This window comes from Palaemon carinicauda, chromosome 37, assembly GCF_036898095.1.
Source record: "Palaemon carinicauda isolate YSFRI2023 chromosome 37, ASM3689809v2, whole genome shotgun sequence".
NCBI lineage: Eukaryota > Metazoa > Arthropoda > Malacostraca > Decapoda > Palaemonidae > Palaemon > Palaemon carinicauda.
Window position 1 is genome coordinate 71,573,115 of NC_090761.1, and position 17,500 is coordinate 71,590,614.

General features: G+C 33.2%; 1 protein-coding gene and 1 long non-coding RNA gene across 2 annotated transcripts in view; one reads left to right on the forward strand and one right to left on the reverse strand.

Moving 5' to 3' along the window:
* Positions 1-17,500, reverse strand: part of LOC137629793 (uncharacterized) — a 117,413-nt gene that overhangs the window by 44,844 nt on the left and 55,069 nt on the right. The window lies entirely within an intron of this gene.
* LOC137629821 (carbohydrate sulfotransferase 11-like) lies at positions 4,630-7,103 on the forward strand. Its single transcript, XM_068361468.1, has 3 exons — positions 4,630-4,830; positions 5,762-5,893; positions 6,600-7,103. Exons 1-3 carry the CDS (start codon positions 4,630-4,632, stop codon positions 7,101-7,103), a joined length of 837 nt encoding a protein of 278 aa, XP_068217569.1.

The following is a 17,500-nucleotide window of genomic DNA, read 5'->3' on the forward strand; positions in this document are numbered from 1 at the left end:
AACCAGAGAGAGGGATCCAATGTAGTGCTGTCTGGCCAGTCAAAGGACCCCGTAACTCTCTAGCGGTAGTATCTCAACGCGTGGCTGGTGCCCTGGCCAGGCTTTACTTGAATCTGAACCGGAACTCGTTAGAGTAATTTGCGCAAGAGCTTTCATTTTAGAGCTAGACTTCTAACAGGACTATAATTGAGATCAGAACTGGCAGCTGTTTCTTCTTGTAATTTTCAATCTCGTTAAAATACCAACTGTGATGATAATTATCCAGTTTGTGGATTTGACATGGCTTACTAACTTTAACGATAAAAGTACTTTCAAGTTTAATTTACAATCATTTCTGTTTTATCTTTAATGATAATTGGGTATCTGGAAATTCTCAATTAATTCACAATTAGTTCCTGATTTTTTAAAGTTTATTTAGTAATTAAGTGTCTGGAAATTCTGAATTAATTTACAATTAGTTCCTGCTTTTTTAAAGTTTATTTAGTAATTGAGTGTCTGGAAATTCTGAATTAATTCACAATTATTTCCTGTTTTATTTTTAAGGTTTATTTAACTATTGGGTGTTTGGAGGTTCTTAATTAATTTTTGCTGTATATATCCGAAATGTGTTTGTCATACCATGAAACAGTTATGATATTACACTTCTGTAATCGAACGATATCTAAATCCCCTGAAATTACATATAAAAATCAGGCTATATATTAATTTGTGAGATGTATCACAGTATGGACATGAGTCATAGTATGACAATGAAACAATATCCAACAGATTCTGTAGATTTAAGAACAAAGCCCCCAGAAGAATATTTAATGAAACAATATCTAACAGATATTGTAGATTTGAGAACAAAGCCCCCAGAAGAATATTCAATTAAACAATATCTAACAGATTTTGTAGATTTGAGAACAAAGCCCCCAGAAGAATATTCAATGAAACAATATCTAACAGATATTGTAGATTTGAGAACGAAGCCCCCAGAAGAATATTCAATGAAACAATATCTAACAGATATTGTAGATTTGAGAACGAAGCCCCCAGAAGAATATTCAATTAAACAATATCTAACAGATTTTGTAGATTTGAGAACGAAGCCCCCAGAAGAATATTCAATGAAACAATATCTAACAGATTTTGTAGATTTGAGAACAAAGCCCCCAGAAGAATATTTAATGAAACAATATTTAACAGATTCTGTAGATTTAAGAACAAAGCCCCCAGAAGAATATTCAATGAAACAATATTTAACAGATTCTGTAGATTTAAGAACAAAGCCTCCAGAAGAATATTCAATGAAACAATATCTAACAGATATTGTAGATTTGAGAACAAAGCCCCCAGAAGAATATTTAATGAAACAATATCTAACAGATATTGTAGATTTGAGAACAAAGCCCGCAGAAGAATATTCAGTGGAACAATATCTAACAGATTTTGTAGATTTACGAACAAAGCCCTCAGAAGAATATCGGGAGTTAAATGGCAGGACGGGATTAGAAATGAAATTATAAGAGAGATTACTCGAGTGCCTTATGTGGATGAGATCATGGTGAAGGGTAGATGGAGATGGTTTGAGCATGCTCTTTGCACTCCCCATGAGAGATTACTTCACCAAACGTTTAACTGGGCTCCACAAGGCAATAGAAGAGTTGGAAGACCCAGGCTTACATGGCTGAGGACTATGAAATTTGAAGTAGGAGATGATGAATGGAGAAGTATTGAATTAAAAGCTCAAGATAGAGACGACTGGCGTAATTTAGCAGAGGCCATTTGAGTCAATAGGCGTAGGAGGAGATGATGCTGATGTATATAAGTATATATGAATAAGTATATAGCACACACATGTATATATACATATAAAGTATGATTGTATTTACATATATGTATGCAGATTTATGTGTGTGGGACTGTGTATGTGACTATATAATTAGGTATATATTTTTGTTTTCTTTAATATTAAATCCACAGGTAAAATCATACATAATTCTTAAAAATCAAGATAAGGTAAACCAAAAGGAAAGAAAAATTAAAAACGGAAAATGAAGAACAATAATCAACAAGAAAAAGGAAAACGAAAAATATGAAGCCACAAATAAAAAGGGAAAAAAAAATGACAAGAAAATCCGTATTGTTTATGATTGCGTTTTCTACCATCTTAGTTTGGTGAGTGATTTAACTTTCTGTTATTTCCAAAACTTCAATCTTTACATTTTTTTTTATCCTTCTCCGGGCATTATTCTTAATATATACCCCATTTTTATAAGGGGAATGTTACTCAAAAATGGCTCTCGAAGTGTTCCTAAAATTTATTTTAATTGTTCATTATTTCTCTTGTAGTTCAATCTTGTTTCCTTTCCTCATTGGGCTATTTTTCCTTGTTGGGGCTCTTGGGCTTATAGCATCCTGCTTTTCCAGTTAGGGTTGTAGCTTGGATAATAATAATAATAATAATAATAATAATAATAATAATAATAATAATAATAATCCTTTCCTCACTGGGCAATTTATCACTGTTGGAACTTTTGGGTTAATAGCATCCCGCTTTTTCAAATAGGGTGGCAGCTTGGATAATAATAATAATAATAATAATAATAATAATAATAATAATAATAATAATAATAATAATAATAATAATCCTTTCCTCACTGGGCAATTTATCACTGTTGGAACTTTTGGGTTAATAGCATCCCGCTTTTTCAATTAGGGTTATAACTTGGCTAATAATAATAATAATAATAATAATAATAATAATAATAATGATAATAATAATAACAATAACAAAGTTCATTTGCCTATTATTTTTTCAGCTTCGTACTCCAGAGGAGTAACATTTTCAAAGAAGACTTTTCACAATATACAGGTATAGTTGCCGTATTCTTATCTTTCGAAACTAATAATAATAATAATAAAAAAAAACCATTAATGAACGCTGTAAAATATGCCAATCTAGTATTTTCTATTCAATAATAATCATTTTATAATTAGATATCCTTCGAAACATAGAAAAAAAATATTTATTTCGATGTAATAATTTTCAATTTATAAAACGATTTATTGCTGTGGATATTAGAGTTCAGATTAATGCAATAAGAATTAGATATTTAATACATTTCATTATTGGACTTTTCATTCATATACCTTTATATTAAACAATTTGAAATTCAATATGGCTTGTTACCTTTGCTGAAGAAACCATCATCATCATCATCTCCTCCGACGCCTATTGACAAAAAGGGCCTCGGTTAGATTTCATCAGTCGTCTCTATCTTGAGCTTTTAATTCAATACTTCTCCATATCATCATCATCTCTTCCTACCCCCTATTGACGCAAAGGGCCTCGGTTAGATTTCGCCAGTCGTCTCTATCTTGAGCTTTTAATTCAATACTTCTCCATATCATCATCATCTCTTCCTACCCCCTATTGACGCAAAGGGCCTCGGTTAGATTTCGCCAGTCGTCTCTATCTTGAGCTTTTAATTCAATACTTCTCCATATCATCATCATCTCTTCCTACCCCCTATTGACGCAAAGGGCCTCGGTTAGATTTCATCAGTCGTCTCTATCTTGAGCTTTTAATTCAATACTTCTCCATATCATCATCATCTCTTCCTACCCCCTATTGACGCAAAGTTCCTCGGTTAGATTTCGCCAGTCGTCTCTATCTTGAGCTTTTAATTCAATACTTCTCTATTCATCATCTCCTACTTCGCACTTCATATTCCTCAGCCATGTAGGCCTGGGTCTTTCCACTCTTCTGGTGCTTGTGTAGCCCAGTTGAAAGTTTTGTGAATTAATCTCTCTTGGGGAGTGCGAAGAGCATGCCCAAACCATGTCCATCTACCCCTCATCATGAGCTCATCCACATATGGTACTCGAGTAATCTCTCTTACAGATTCATTTCTAATACTGTCCTTCCATTCAACTCCCAATTTCATGGAATACAAATAACCTAAATAAATAAACAACTAAAAATAACATTATATAACCAATTACTCACAAAAACCACATCAAAGAATTACAAAAGTTTCAAGAACTTAAATCACCTTTATCTCAAAATTTATTCTATCTTCTTAAAGGACATTTGAACTGGCTATTTACCATGAGAGACAATACTCGAATCATAATTTTCTCAATATATAGTCTTTCTTTTTTAAAGGACATTTGAACTGGCTATTTACCATGAGAGACAATACTCAAACCATAGTTTTCTCAACATCTATTCTTCCTTCTTAAAAGGACATTCGAATTGGCTATTTACAATGAGAAACAATACTACATTTTCTCAACATCTATTCTTTCTTCTTAAAAGACATTTGAACTGTCTATTTACCACGAGAAACAATACTCAAAACAACTTTCTTTCTTCTTGAAGGACATTTGAACTGTCTATTTACCACGAGAAACAATACTCAAAACAACTTTCTTTCTTCTTGAAGGACATTTGAACTGTCTATTTACCACGAGAAACAATACTCAAAACAACTTTCTTTCTTCTTAAAAGACATTTGAACTGTCTATTTACCACGAGAAACAATACTCAAAACAACTTTCTTTCTTCTTGAAGGACATTTGAACTGGCTATTTACCAGGAGAACCAACAGCATCTCTCCTCGAAAAGCTAGCGCGTCTGAGATGAAAGCATCTTGGGAGAATGGATGGAAGTCCTGGAACCTGGAACAGGAGAGGCGTCGAGAAGCTGTCAGAAGAATCTGCGATGACATGGGTCTATCACAAGACGAGTTGTTAGACCTACTGATGGTTTCCCCGGGGGAAAGGTTTAGTCATCTTTTTGTCGACGAGTTCAGGAAAGCGATCTACTGTTACATCCCAAAGGTGAGACAGGAGAAAGTTGACACTCGCAAACACAGATAGATAGATAGATAGATAAATACATAAAAAATAGGCCACTAAAACTCACATTATGTACCCTTGCAAACAGGCAATAAATTGATAGATAGAGGTAGTAGGTTGTTCAGACCACCAGCCAACCGTTGAGATACTACCGCTAGAGAGTTATAGGATTCTTTGACTGGCCAGACAGTACTGCATTGGATCCCTCTCTCTGGTTACGGCTCATCTTTTCTTTGCCTATACATATACCGAATAGTCTGGCCTATTCTTTCCACATTCTCCTCTGTCCTCATACACCTGAAAACACTGAGATTACCAAACAGTTCTTCTTCACACAAGGGTTAACTACTGCACTGTAATTGTTCAGTGGCTACTTTCTTCTTGGTAAGAGTAAAAGAGACTCTTTAGCTATAGTAAGCAGCTCTTTTAGGAGAAGGACACTCTAAAATCAAACAATTGTTCTCTAGTCTTCGGTAGTGCCATAGGCTCTGTTCCATGGTCTTCCACTATCTTGGGGTAGAGTTCTCTTGCTTGAGGATACACTCGGGCACGCTATTTCTACCTTGTTTATCTTCCTCTTGTTCTGTTCAAGTTTTTATAATTTATATAGGAGATATTTATTTTGACGTTGTTACTGTTCTTAAAATATCTTATTTTTTCTTGTTTCCTTTCCTCATTGGGCTATTTTCCTTGTTGGAGCCCCTGGAGTTATAGCATCCTGCTTTTTTAAATAGGGGTGTAGCTTAGCAAGTAATAATAATAATAACAATAATAATAATAATAATAATAATAATGGTTTGACATTGGAGTGTCCTCCTAGAAGAGCTGCTTACCATAGCTAAAGAATCTCTTCTACCATTACCAAGAGGAAAGTGCCTACCTTTCTATCCTGATTCATTTCGATTTCTTCTAGGTCGCCTGTACCAACTGGAAGAAAGTCTGGATGTCCCTCGTAGGACTAACAACGGTGAAAAACTTGTCTGCAATTCCTCTGATGGTGCCTCACGAGAACGGATACAAGATGCAGCTGGTGAAGAAGCTGGAAGTAAATGAACGTTTATTTCTGTGTATTAATTTAGTCTGCTGATTTTCTTGTGCAGGAGTTATTTTCAATTCTGTCTTCTGACTATCTTATGTAGGAGTTCCTTCCAATTCAGTCTGCTGATTTTCTTGTGCAGTAGCTACTTTCAATTCTGTCGCCTGATTTTCTTGTGTAGGAGTTACTTCCAATTCTGTCTACTGACTTTTTGCGCAGAAGTTACTACCAATTCTGTTTATTAATTCTCTTGTGCAGGAGTTACTTCCAATTCTGTCTACTGATTTTCTTATGCAGGAGTTACTTCCAATTCTGTCTACTGATTTCCTTGTGCATTATATCAATGTCATCTTGCTGAAAACAGTCAGCATATCACCATATCAAGAGTTGGAAATATTTTGAGCTTGTGAAATAGATTAAATTGTCTTATAAGTACCCAAAAGTCTTTGAAATATTTAAGCATTCGAAAAAAAAAATTATGAATCAGTTATTTTGTGGTGCTTGGGGGAAAATTATCAGTGATTGAACACTTACAGTTTAACTAAGAAGATTTTGTACCGTAAATTGATCCTCACCCTGAGGCTTCTCTCTTAGTCTTTGGTTGGCTATGCCCTGGTTGTGAGGACTTGTCCTCAGTGCCCTGTCACTGCAGATCCCTTGGAACACTATTCTTGGCCTGCATCAGTTATCAAGTCACTTATTATTTTTTTCACAGGGACCCCCACTGGAAATCAAACTAAACACCTACAAGAAGCTCATTGTAGTAAGACACCCGTTCCACAGACTTGCATCGGCCTACCGGGACAAAATCCAGTTCAAAGGAGACCCCTTATTCCAGAAGCAAGTCCTCCCCTTCGTGGCAAAGCGCAGGCCTAATGCCAACCTGGAAAACATCCAGTGGCCTGAATTCGTCGATTATGTCACTCTAGGGTATGGAAAACAGAGCGACGATCACTGGAATTCATATATGACCCTGTGTCACCCGTGCGCGCTCAACTATGACGTCATAGCCAAGGTGGAAACACTGGAAGAAGATTCTGAGAGGTTTCTGCGACTCATAGATGCGCCTGGCGATCTCCATTTTCCAAATACTTCCAGAACTTCCAGGAGGATTGGGAGCACTGAGTGGGAGGAGTACAGAAGACAGTTGAGCTCCGATCAGGTGGTTGCCCTACGTAGGGCATATGCCAGAGACTTCCAACTGTTTGAATATGATTGAGGAGATAATGATTTTGCGTCTTCTGTGATATTATCTGATTTGACTTTCCCATTCGTACCTTTTTAGTCGTTTCTATATGAGGTATTTATCACTTGTATCTCTTTCGTTAAGTCGAATAACGGATTTTAGTCAATCCTTTAAAAAATGTATACCAGGGTACTTTTACTTTTAGAATAAATACAATATCACTAAGTTAATTTTATAAATATATATATATATATATATATATATATATATATATATATATATATATATATATATATATATATATATGTATGTATATATATATATATATATATATATACTGTATATATATATATATATATATATATATATATATATATATATATATATATATATATATATATATATATAGTCATATAAGCCATATATCATAAACCTAATATCTGGATTCTCTCTACCTCGGGATCAGAGACCCAACGGGGAATCGACTCAAGGATAATAGCTTCTGGTCGGCCAGGGAATCGAACCAGGGCCCAAGAAACTGAATAGATATGAAAAACACGTATAAATGTGCAAAATTATCATATATATATATATATATATATATATATATATATATATATATATATATATATATATATATATATATATATATATATATGGTACATTTTACATATGTAAATAATAGACTGATAGTAATACTGTACTTAGCTAACACTTATCTTCATGTATTGAAGCATCCTTAAACCTTCACTGGACGGAAGAAAAATACTAGATCAATCTTCCTTCCTAACTTATGTTTTGAAATGATAAGGGCCCAGTATGATGACTTGAGGTGTGACGTCACATAGGTCACTAAGGTACCCTTTTATTTGGATATGTTATATAAAGCAAAAGGGGAAAGGGCAGGTTAGTCTCCTACCCACTCCACGTCCAGAGGATACATGGTTGTGATAGCCTACTGGCAACGTCCCTGCATGACAATATATATATATATATATATATATATATATATATATATATATATATATATATATACATGCATGTATATCTATATCTATCTATGCATATATACATATATAATTACAGTATAAATACACACATACACACACACACACACACACATATATATATATATATATATATATATATATATATATATATATATATATATATATATATATACATATATACATATATTTATATCTATTTATATATATATATATATATATATATATATAAATACAGTATATATACTGTATATATATCGATATATATATATATATATATATATATATATATATATATATATATACATATACATATATATATATATATATATATATATATATATATATATATATATATATATATATATATATATATATATATACTAATCATGCCATTACTTCACATAATATGAAATTTAATCAAACTATTGAATAAAAGCCAAAAAAAAAACACACCAAACCTGAATGTCCATTCATTTTACATTCATGACCTCATTAATCATTCATTCCCATTACCGTGCTGTCTTTCATAGCTATACATCACTAGTAATAAAAGGTTTTAATATACATGTAATATTTTGTAAGAGTAATTCATTTATAAGTGCTTTACCTGTGCATTCAATTATAGCATTAAGGTGAAAAAATAAATGATGAATAGAAATATAAGCTTTTTCAATTATAACACTTAACATACGACATTGAAAGAAAGTTATATGATTTATTGTATATTAATGTATGGACGCGAGTCGTGGTATGACAATGAAACAATATCCAACCGATATTGGGAGTTAATTGGCAGGATAGGATTAGAAATGAAACTATAAGAGAGATTACTCGAGTGCCATATGTGGATGAGATCATGGTGAGGGGTAGATGGAGATCGTTTGGATATGATCTTCTCACTCCCCATGAGAGATTAGTTCACCAAACATTCCACTGGGCTCCACAAGGCACTAGAAGAGTTGGAAGATAGAGTTGGAAGACCCAGGCCTACATCGATGAGGACTATGAATCGTGAAGTAGCTGATGAATGGAGAAGTATTGATTTAAAAGCTCAAGATAGAGACTCCTGGCGAAATCTAACAGAGGCCCTTTGCGTCAATAGGGGTAGGAGGAGATGACGATAATGATGATGATGATAATTATTACCCAAGCTACAACCCTAGTTAGTAAAACAGGATGTTATAATCTCAAGGGTTCCAACAGGGAAAATAGCCCAGTGAGGAAAGGAAATAATTAAACAGATAGAATAATGTACCTGATTGTACCCTCTAGTCTAAACCATAATTACCATTGTTTAGAAAGCAAGTGAATTAAATATCTTATCTCGAAGATGAAGCTACTTGAACTCTCCATTTTGTTTTCATAAACCTTAATAATCAAAATTAAAAAAATAAATTGCAACCATTGTAAGTCAATTTAAAAACAACTAGAAAAAAACTAAATTATACATTAAGTTTAATTAATAAACTCTTAATAATAAAAAGAACAAAAATATCACTGCAGGAAAGATTGGAAAATGATGAAATAATAAGAATGGCAGGCGTAGTAAAGATTACAAAGATGATAAGTGTCATAAGTGAAAATGGTGTTGGCATGTGTCGAGGATGGATGGTGGGGAGGGAGTGAGAAAGGCTCAGGAGGAACCTGTTAGTGGGAGATCAAGAGGAAGGCAGAGAATTAGATGGCGAGATAAGGTGAAGGATGATATGGAGACAAGATGTTTGGTGGAAGAGGATGCCTTTGATAGAAGGCGTTGGAGAGGTCGCATCAAGCAACCAACCCCTTAATGTAGGGATAACGGTGGAGAGGACGAAGATAAGGTGAAGGATCTGGAGAGATGAGGTTTAGTGGAAGAGAATGCCTTTAATAGAAAGCATTAGAGAGGTCGCATCAAGCAACCAACCCCTTAATTTAGGTATAACTGTGGGAAAGAAGAGTAGAACAAAAAAATCTCTTGCTAGTCGATTTTCAAAAAACTACATTATACAACAGTACATTTCACTGAAAGTGAATAAAGTTCACGGTAATTGTCATGGTAATTTAATCAGTCTGATCTACAGGCATAACAATGACCTCATTGTTTTGACATAAGCGTACCATGAGTCTGTTAACAGCTATGAGGGACGTGTAAATTGCGGTGTTGGGTTAGAACGATGGTGTTGATATAGAAATAAGGGAATGTTAGATGATTTCATTGATTAAAAAGTGTATATATATATATATATATATATATATATATATATATATATATATATATATATGTGTGTGTGTGTGTATATATATATGTAGATATATATATAAATACATACATATATATATATATATTATATATATATGTACTGTATATATATATATATATATATATATATATATATATATATATATATGTGTGTGTGTGTGTGTGTGTGTGTGTGTCTATACATATATACGTACACATGTAAATATATATATATATATATATATATATATATATATATATATATATATATATATATATATATATATATATATATATATATATATATATATATATATACTGTATATGTGTGTGTGTGTATATATATATACTGTATATGTGTGTGTGTGTATATATATATACTGTATATGTGTGTGTGAATGTATACGTGCGCGCGCGTGAGTATGGAGAGAGAGAGAGAGAGAGAGAGAGAGAGAGAGAGAGAGAGAGAGAGAGAGAGAGAGAGAGAGAGAGAGAGAGAGAGAGAGAGAGAGAGAGCTTTACAATACTTTCATACGTAAAAAAAAAATTGCCAGGAAGCTTAAATTAACGACACTTATAAACGAATATACAGTAGTTTCATGCAACCCGAACTCTACTCACTAAATGAAACTTTAATAATCGTGTTCCTTACTATTCGTAGAAACCATTCGGTCAAATCCCTAACCATTAATTCGTTCTTATGACCTAGCGTGACATTTTAATAACCAAGAGTTAAATTTCGTCGCAAGATGGAGCTATATTTTTCAATGCGGTTTCGTATCGAGCTGAGAAAAAAATGGATTTCAGTTTAAACTAATCATTTGGGAACTGAACCACTTAGCGTTTAGTTTTCCGTGTGAACTGTTAAGAGCATTTTCATATATCCTTGGCACTCGATTATTCATATCAGCTTAAAGCACGCTATATGAGTTAAATGGCATGGCAGGATTAGAAATGAAACTATAAGAGATATTACTCGAGTGCCATATGTGGATGAGATCATGGCGAGGGGTAGATGGAGATGGTTTGGACATGTTCTTCGCACTTCCCTAAGAGAGATTAGTTCCCCAAATCTTCAGCTGGGCAACACAAGGCACTAGAAGGGTTGGAAGATCCAGTCCTACATGGCTGAGGACAATGAAATGTGAGATGATGAAGGGAGAAGTATTGAATTAAAAGTTCAAGATAGAGACGACTGGCAAAATCTAACCGAATCATAATACATCACTATCAGTACGCATAATCATTAATCTACCACACTATTGTTAATAGTGACTATCTATCAACCAAAGCACTCTACTATCAGTAGACACTATCAATTTCAATCAGGCATTCAATTATAAGCAGAAAACTCCATATAAATCAGGAAACATTAAATAGAAAATTATGATTTTCTGCATGTAATAATCCTTTCAAAAATTATAAAAATGTCGTACTTAAATAGGTCTTGTATACACGAATTTATCTGCTAGTTAAATCCATTGCATAAAAGATCGTATTAATGTACTCAAATTTATTCCAGTATCGTAAACAGACCGCGAAATTAAATAAAACAAAAATGTATGTACGATCAATCAGGAAATATTGAATAAAATATGTCATTTACTGCATACAATAATCCTTTAAATAGATCTCTCCAGCACGAAATTATCTACTAGATAAATCCATTACATAAAAGATCGTATTAAAGTATTCAAATTTATTCCAGTATCGTAAACAGACCGGGAAATAAATTAGAACAAAAATGTAAGAGTTACGTCCACTCTAGACTTGCGATAAATGTTCCAAAATCGTTACAGCTACGGGTAGGAAGTCACTCACTCACTACACAGCCTTACCACGGGCCCCTGCTTGGAGCCATTGTGTCCCCGGGTAGTGCCTAGACGACCCAGGCTAGACTAGATAGACTGGACCTCATTTCTGTAGTTGAATTTGGTGTGTTTGCAACATAGCTCCCAGTGTTTCGTGCGCCTCGGTCTTGTCGACTGTTACTCAACAAGGCTTTGCATATCTCTGGTCGATCCAGGGCTAAAGAAACCGTACACAGGAATGCTATTGAAGTGTATTGTTTTTAAGCCAGTAATATCAGTAGTTTTTCTTCAATTGTGATTATTTTGTTTGTGTTTTGACTGTCTCGAGTTTAATGTTAAATTACACACTCGTAATTTCAATATGTAGTTTGTTTGTGTTTTGAGTGTCTCGAGTTTAATGTTAAATTACACACTCGTAATTTCAATATGTAGTTTGTTTGTGTTTTGAGTGTCTCGAGTTTAATGTTAAATTACACACTCATAATTTCAATATGTAGTTTGTTTGTGTTTTGAGTGTCTCGAGTTTAATGTTAAATTACACACTCGTAAATTCAATATGTAGTTTGTTTGTGTTTTGGCTGTTTCGAGTTTAATGTTAATTTATATAATCGTAATTTCAATTTTATTGTAAAATCAACCGACGGAGTGAAGAAATTTATATCCCAGGATACTTCGAGTTGCCGTTGTAAACATTGGTAAGATTCATATTGAATTATTTCGTAAGTTTATACTTGATTATATTAATAATTTGAAATGTGGATTATTTAGGCACATATTCTGTAAAATTGCCGAACGGATACTGTATTTCTACATATATTGTGGAAAATTGACGAATGGATGATGTATTTCTACATATATTCTGGAAATTTGACTAAGGGATTACTGTATTTCTAAATATATTCTGGAAAATTGACGAATTAACTACTGTATATCAATATACATTATGGAAAATTGACGAATGGATACTGTATTTATACATATTTTCTGGAAAATTGACGAATTAACCACTGTATCAATATACATTGTGGAAAATTGACGAATGGATACTGTATTTCTAAATATATTCTGGAAAATTGACGAATTAACCACTGCATATCAATATACATTATGGAAAATTGACGAATGGATACTGTATTTATACATATTTTCTGGAAAATCGACGAAATCATAAAATCCACGTAAAAATGGACATTACCACATATCAATCCAAAACATCAGACTCGAAAAGTCCCATTTACATCAACCAGAGTAAATTTCATATTATGCATTTCAAGAATGAAAACAGACTGTTCACTGTAAGAATGTAACATTCTTGGTTTTAAGCCAGGGTGGTTCACAATGGGTTTTAATTATATTTGAACTAGAGTTTATCTATGTAATGAAACTGTTATATTAGATTTGATAAGTAAGAATGTTGCACACATAACACACACACACACACACACACACACACACACACACACACACATATATATATATATATATATATATATATATATGTATATATACATATATATATGCATATATATATGTATATATACATATATATAAATATACATACATATATATATACATATATATGTATACTGTATATATATATACATATATATATATATATATATATATATATATATATATATATATATATATATATGTATATATATATGCGTATATATACACACACACACACACACACACACACATATATATATATATATATATATATATATATATGTACATATATATATATACTGTAAATATATATATATATATATATATATATATATATATATATATATATATATATATATATATATATATATAAATAACTCCTATAAAGTTCGTTAAAGAATTGTCTCAAAATACAGAAAAGCCAATAGAATGTCTCGCAAAGAAATAAAAAAAAAATTCACATCTTACAACAGTTGGGTACATTCATTCACTTAGAAATCGATGTGGAGTTATTCAATGAAAACCATTAAATGAATAAGTCATGAAAGTCAGTTTTCACGGCTTTCTTAGTAACATTCTTCTTATTTCTTCGAGTTCAGAACATAGTGTACATGCTCTGGCAAACTGTATGCATTATGAATAGGGTATTTACAGCGTGTTTTGGTCTATAATGCACCTACTTTAAAGCCTTCTAATCTACAGTACAGTACTTCCTTTCTTGCTTCCTTTAGTCTATCTCTCTACCTAACCTCTCTCCCCATTATGACTCGGTTTTGATTGGCCCCATGACCCCAACACCAAGCCAGTTGGGCCTAAAGTACAAGTTAGGTGACGTCTTGAATAATTCATAGATGACATACTGTATTTATACAGATAGATGAACTAACTCACCGACTAATTTCTGGAACACATTTGACGTAAAAATAACAACGAAATAACAACATAAATAACGACAACATCAATGACAACAATGTTTTTAATACGAGGAGAAAAGACCTGTATTGTATTTTTTATTGAACAACACAAATTTCTACATCTTCGTACTAAATGCCTTTCATATACGCAATATCTTTTCAAATCTTTCAGATCGAGCTAAACAACACTAAGAATGAACTTCAGAGAGAATCTATTGCAAAAGAGAAATTATGTTATTGTCCTGAGAATAATTCTTTATTGTATAAGAGGTAAGAATGTAGCGTAGTTTGAATAATTCTACGAGGCTGAAACTTAGGAATTAGACGAAAGTGCTTTTTGCTACGAATGAAGTAGAAAATACATATCTATGTTGTATAGTGTTTTGCAAATTGGCTTCGCTTCTAATGTAGAGATAAATGCTTTTCTCTAGTAGGTAGAACAGATCACTAGAGTTATTGAGTCCTTTGACTTGCCAATAAATACTACATTGGATCCCTCTCTCTGGTTACGGCTCAATTTTCCGTTGCCTATACATACGCTGAATAGTCTAGCTTATCATATCCACATTCACCTCTGTCCTCATGCACCTGACCATACTGAGATTACCAAACGATTCTTCTTCGCTCAAGGGGTTAATTACTGCACAGTAGTTGTTCAGTGGAAACTTTCCTCTTGGTAAGAGTAGAACTCTTTTAGCTAAAGTAAGCAGCTCTTCTAGAAGAAGGACACTCTACAATCAAACCCTTATTCTCTAGTCTTGGGTAGTGCCATACCCTCGGTACCATGGTCTTCCACTGTCTTGGGCTAGAGTTCTCTGCTTTGGGGGTACACTAGGGCACACTATTCTACATCATTTCTCTTAATCTTGTTTTGTTAAAGTTTTTATATTTTATATTATTATTATTATTATTATTATTATTATCATCACTTGCTAAGCTACAACCCTAGTTGGAAAAGCAGGATGCTATAAGCCTAGGGGCCCCAACAGGGAAATTAGCCCAGTGAGGAAAGAAAACAAGGAAAGATAAAATTTCTTGAGAACAGTAACAACATTAAAACGAATATTTTCTATATAAACTATAAAAACTTTAACAAAACAAGAGGAAGAGAAATTAGAATAGTGTGCCCGAGTGTACCCGCAAGCAAAAGAACTCTAACCCAAGGACATTGGAATACCAAGCAACAACCCTAATTAGAAAATCAGGATGCTATAAGCCTAAGGGCTCCAACAGGAAAAATAGCCCATTGAGGAAAGGAAATAAATAGATAAACGATATGAGAAGTAACGAACACCCAAAATAAAACATCTCAAAAACCTCAACAACACCAAAACAGATATTTCATATATAAACTATAAAAAGAGTCTTATGTCAGCCTGTTCAACATAAAAAATATTAGCTGCAAGTTTGAACTTTTGGAGTTCTACCAATTCAGCTACCCGATAAGGAATATCATTATAATTAATATCATTATTACTTGCTAAGCTACAACCCTAGTTGGAAAAGCAGGATGCTATAAACCCAAGGGTTCCATCATAGAAAATAAAACAGTGAGGAAAGGAAATAAGGAAATACTACAAGAGAAGTTTAATAACAATAATAATATTAAAATAAATATTTTACGTATAAACTATTCAAATTTGAAATAACATGAGGATAAAAACTTCAAAATAACATGAAGAGAAACAAGACAGAATAGTGTGCCCGAGTGTACCCTCAAGCAAGAGATCTCTAACCCAAGACATTGAATGACCATGGAACAGAGGCTATTGTTCTCTAAGACCAGAGAACAATGGTTTGATTTTGGAGAGCTGCTTGCCAAAGCTAAAGTCTCTTTTACCCTTACCAAGAGGAAGGTGCCCAATGAACAATTACAGCACAGAAGTTAACCTCTTAAGAGAAGAAAAATTGTTTGGTAATTTCACTCCACAACTTGGTCATAGCTGGAATAAAACTTCTAGAATACTGTGTAGTATTGTATTCTAGACAATATAAGTTTGTTGTAGGAATGTCTGAGGTAAAAATCCGCTAGCGTATTACACACATGGCACCCAAATTAATGCAAATTATCCATAGGATATGCTAATTACCTTAAAGGTTTCAAGGCTGCTCATGAATGGCAGAGACAAGGGACAGTGACATCATCCTATTGAGTAGGACAATACCCTAGAGACTGACCGTATGTACATATGATTTAATTGGTGGAATTTGAAGAAACCATTCGATTATTCTATGATGTTAAAGTTAAAAGAGATTGAATAGCAAGATGGAAGAAAGGAAACATGAATGGAAGAAAATTAGAAGGCTAATAAGGTGTGGCTAAAAAGTAAGTGGGCTAAAATAGACGCAGCTAAAATGTAGGTGCAACTAAAAAGTAGGTGCAGCTAAAAATAGATGCACCTTAAAAGTAGGTGCAGCTAAAAATAGATGCACCTTAAAAGTAGGTGCAGCTAAAAAGTAGGAGCAGCTATAGAGTAAGTGTGGCTAAAATGTTGGTACAAGTAAAAAGTAGGTGTGATTAAAAGTAGGTACTTCTAAAAAGTAGGTGCAGATAATAAGTAGGTGCAGCTAAAAAGTAGGTGTGGATAATAAGTAGGTTCCGCTAAAAAGTAGGTGCAACTAAAAGTGAGCTTCGGTAAAAAAAAAAAAAAAAAAAAAACATTGAAACAAACGAATATAAGAATTATTTAGTTTCATTTATAAAGTTTCTATCATACCACCTCATTTCATATATATAAATTTCCCTCATTAGTGAAAGTTACTGATTTAGAAATATTACATACGCACATATACAACAATAACAACAACACCAACAACAACAACAGCAACAAAAACAACAACAACAAATGCAGCCATTTCTAGTCCACTGCAGGACAAAGGCCTCAGACATGTCTTTATACATGATTGGGGTTTGGTCAGTTATCATCAAAAGCTGGCTAACTGCGGATTGGTGATGGTGGGAGACTTTTGTCTGATTGCTCGCAGCAAACCAACCTAGTATGGGTGTCCCTGACTAGTACAGATT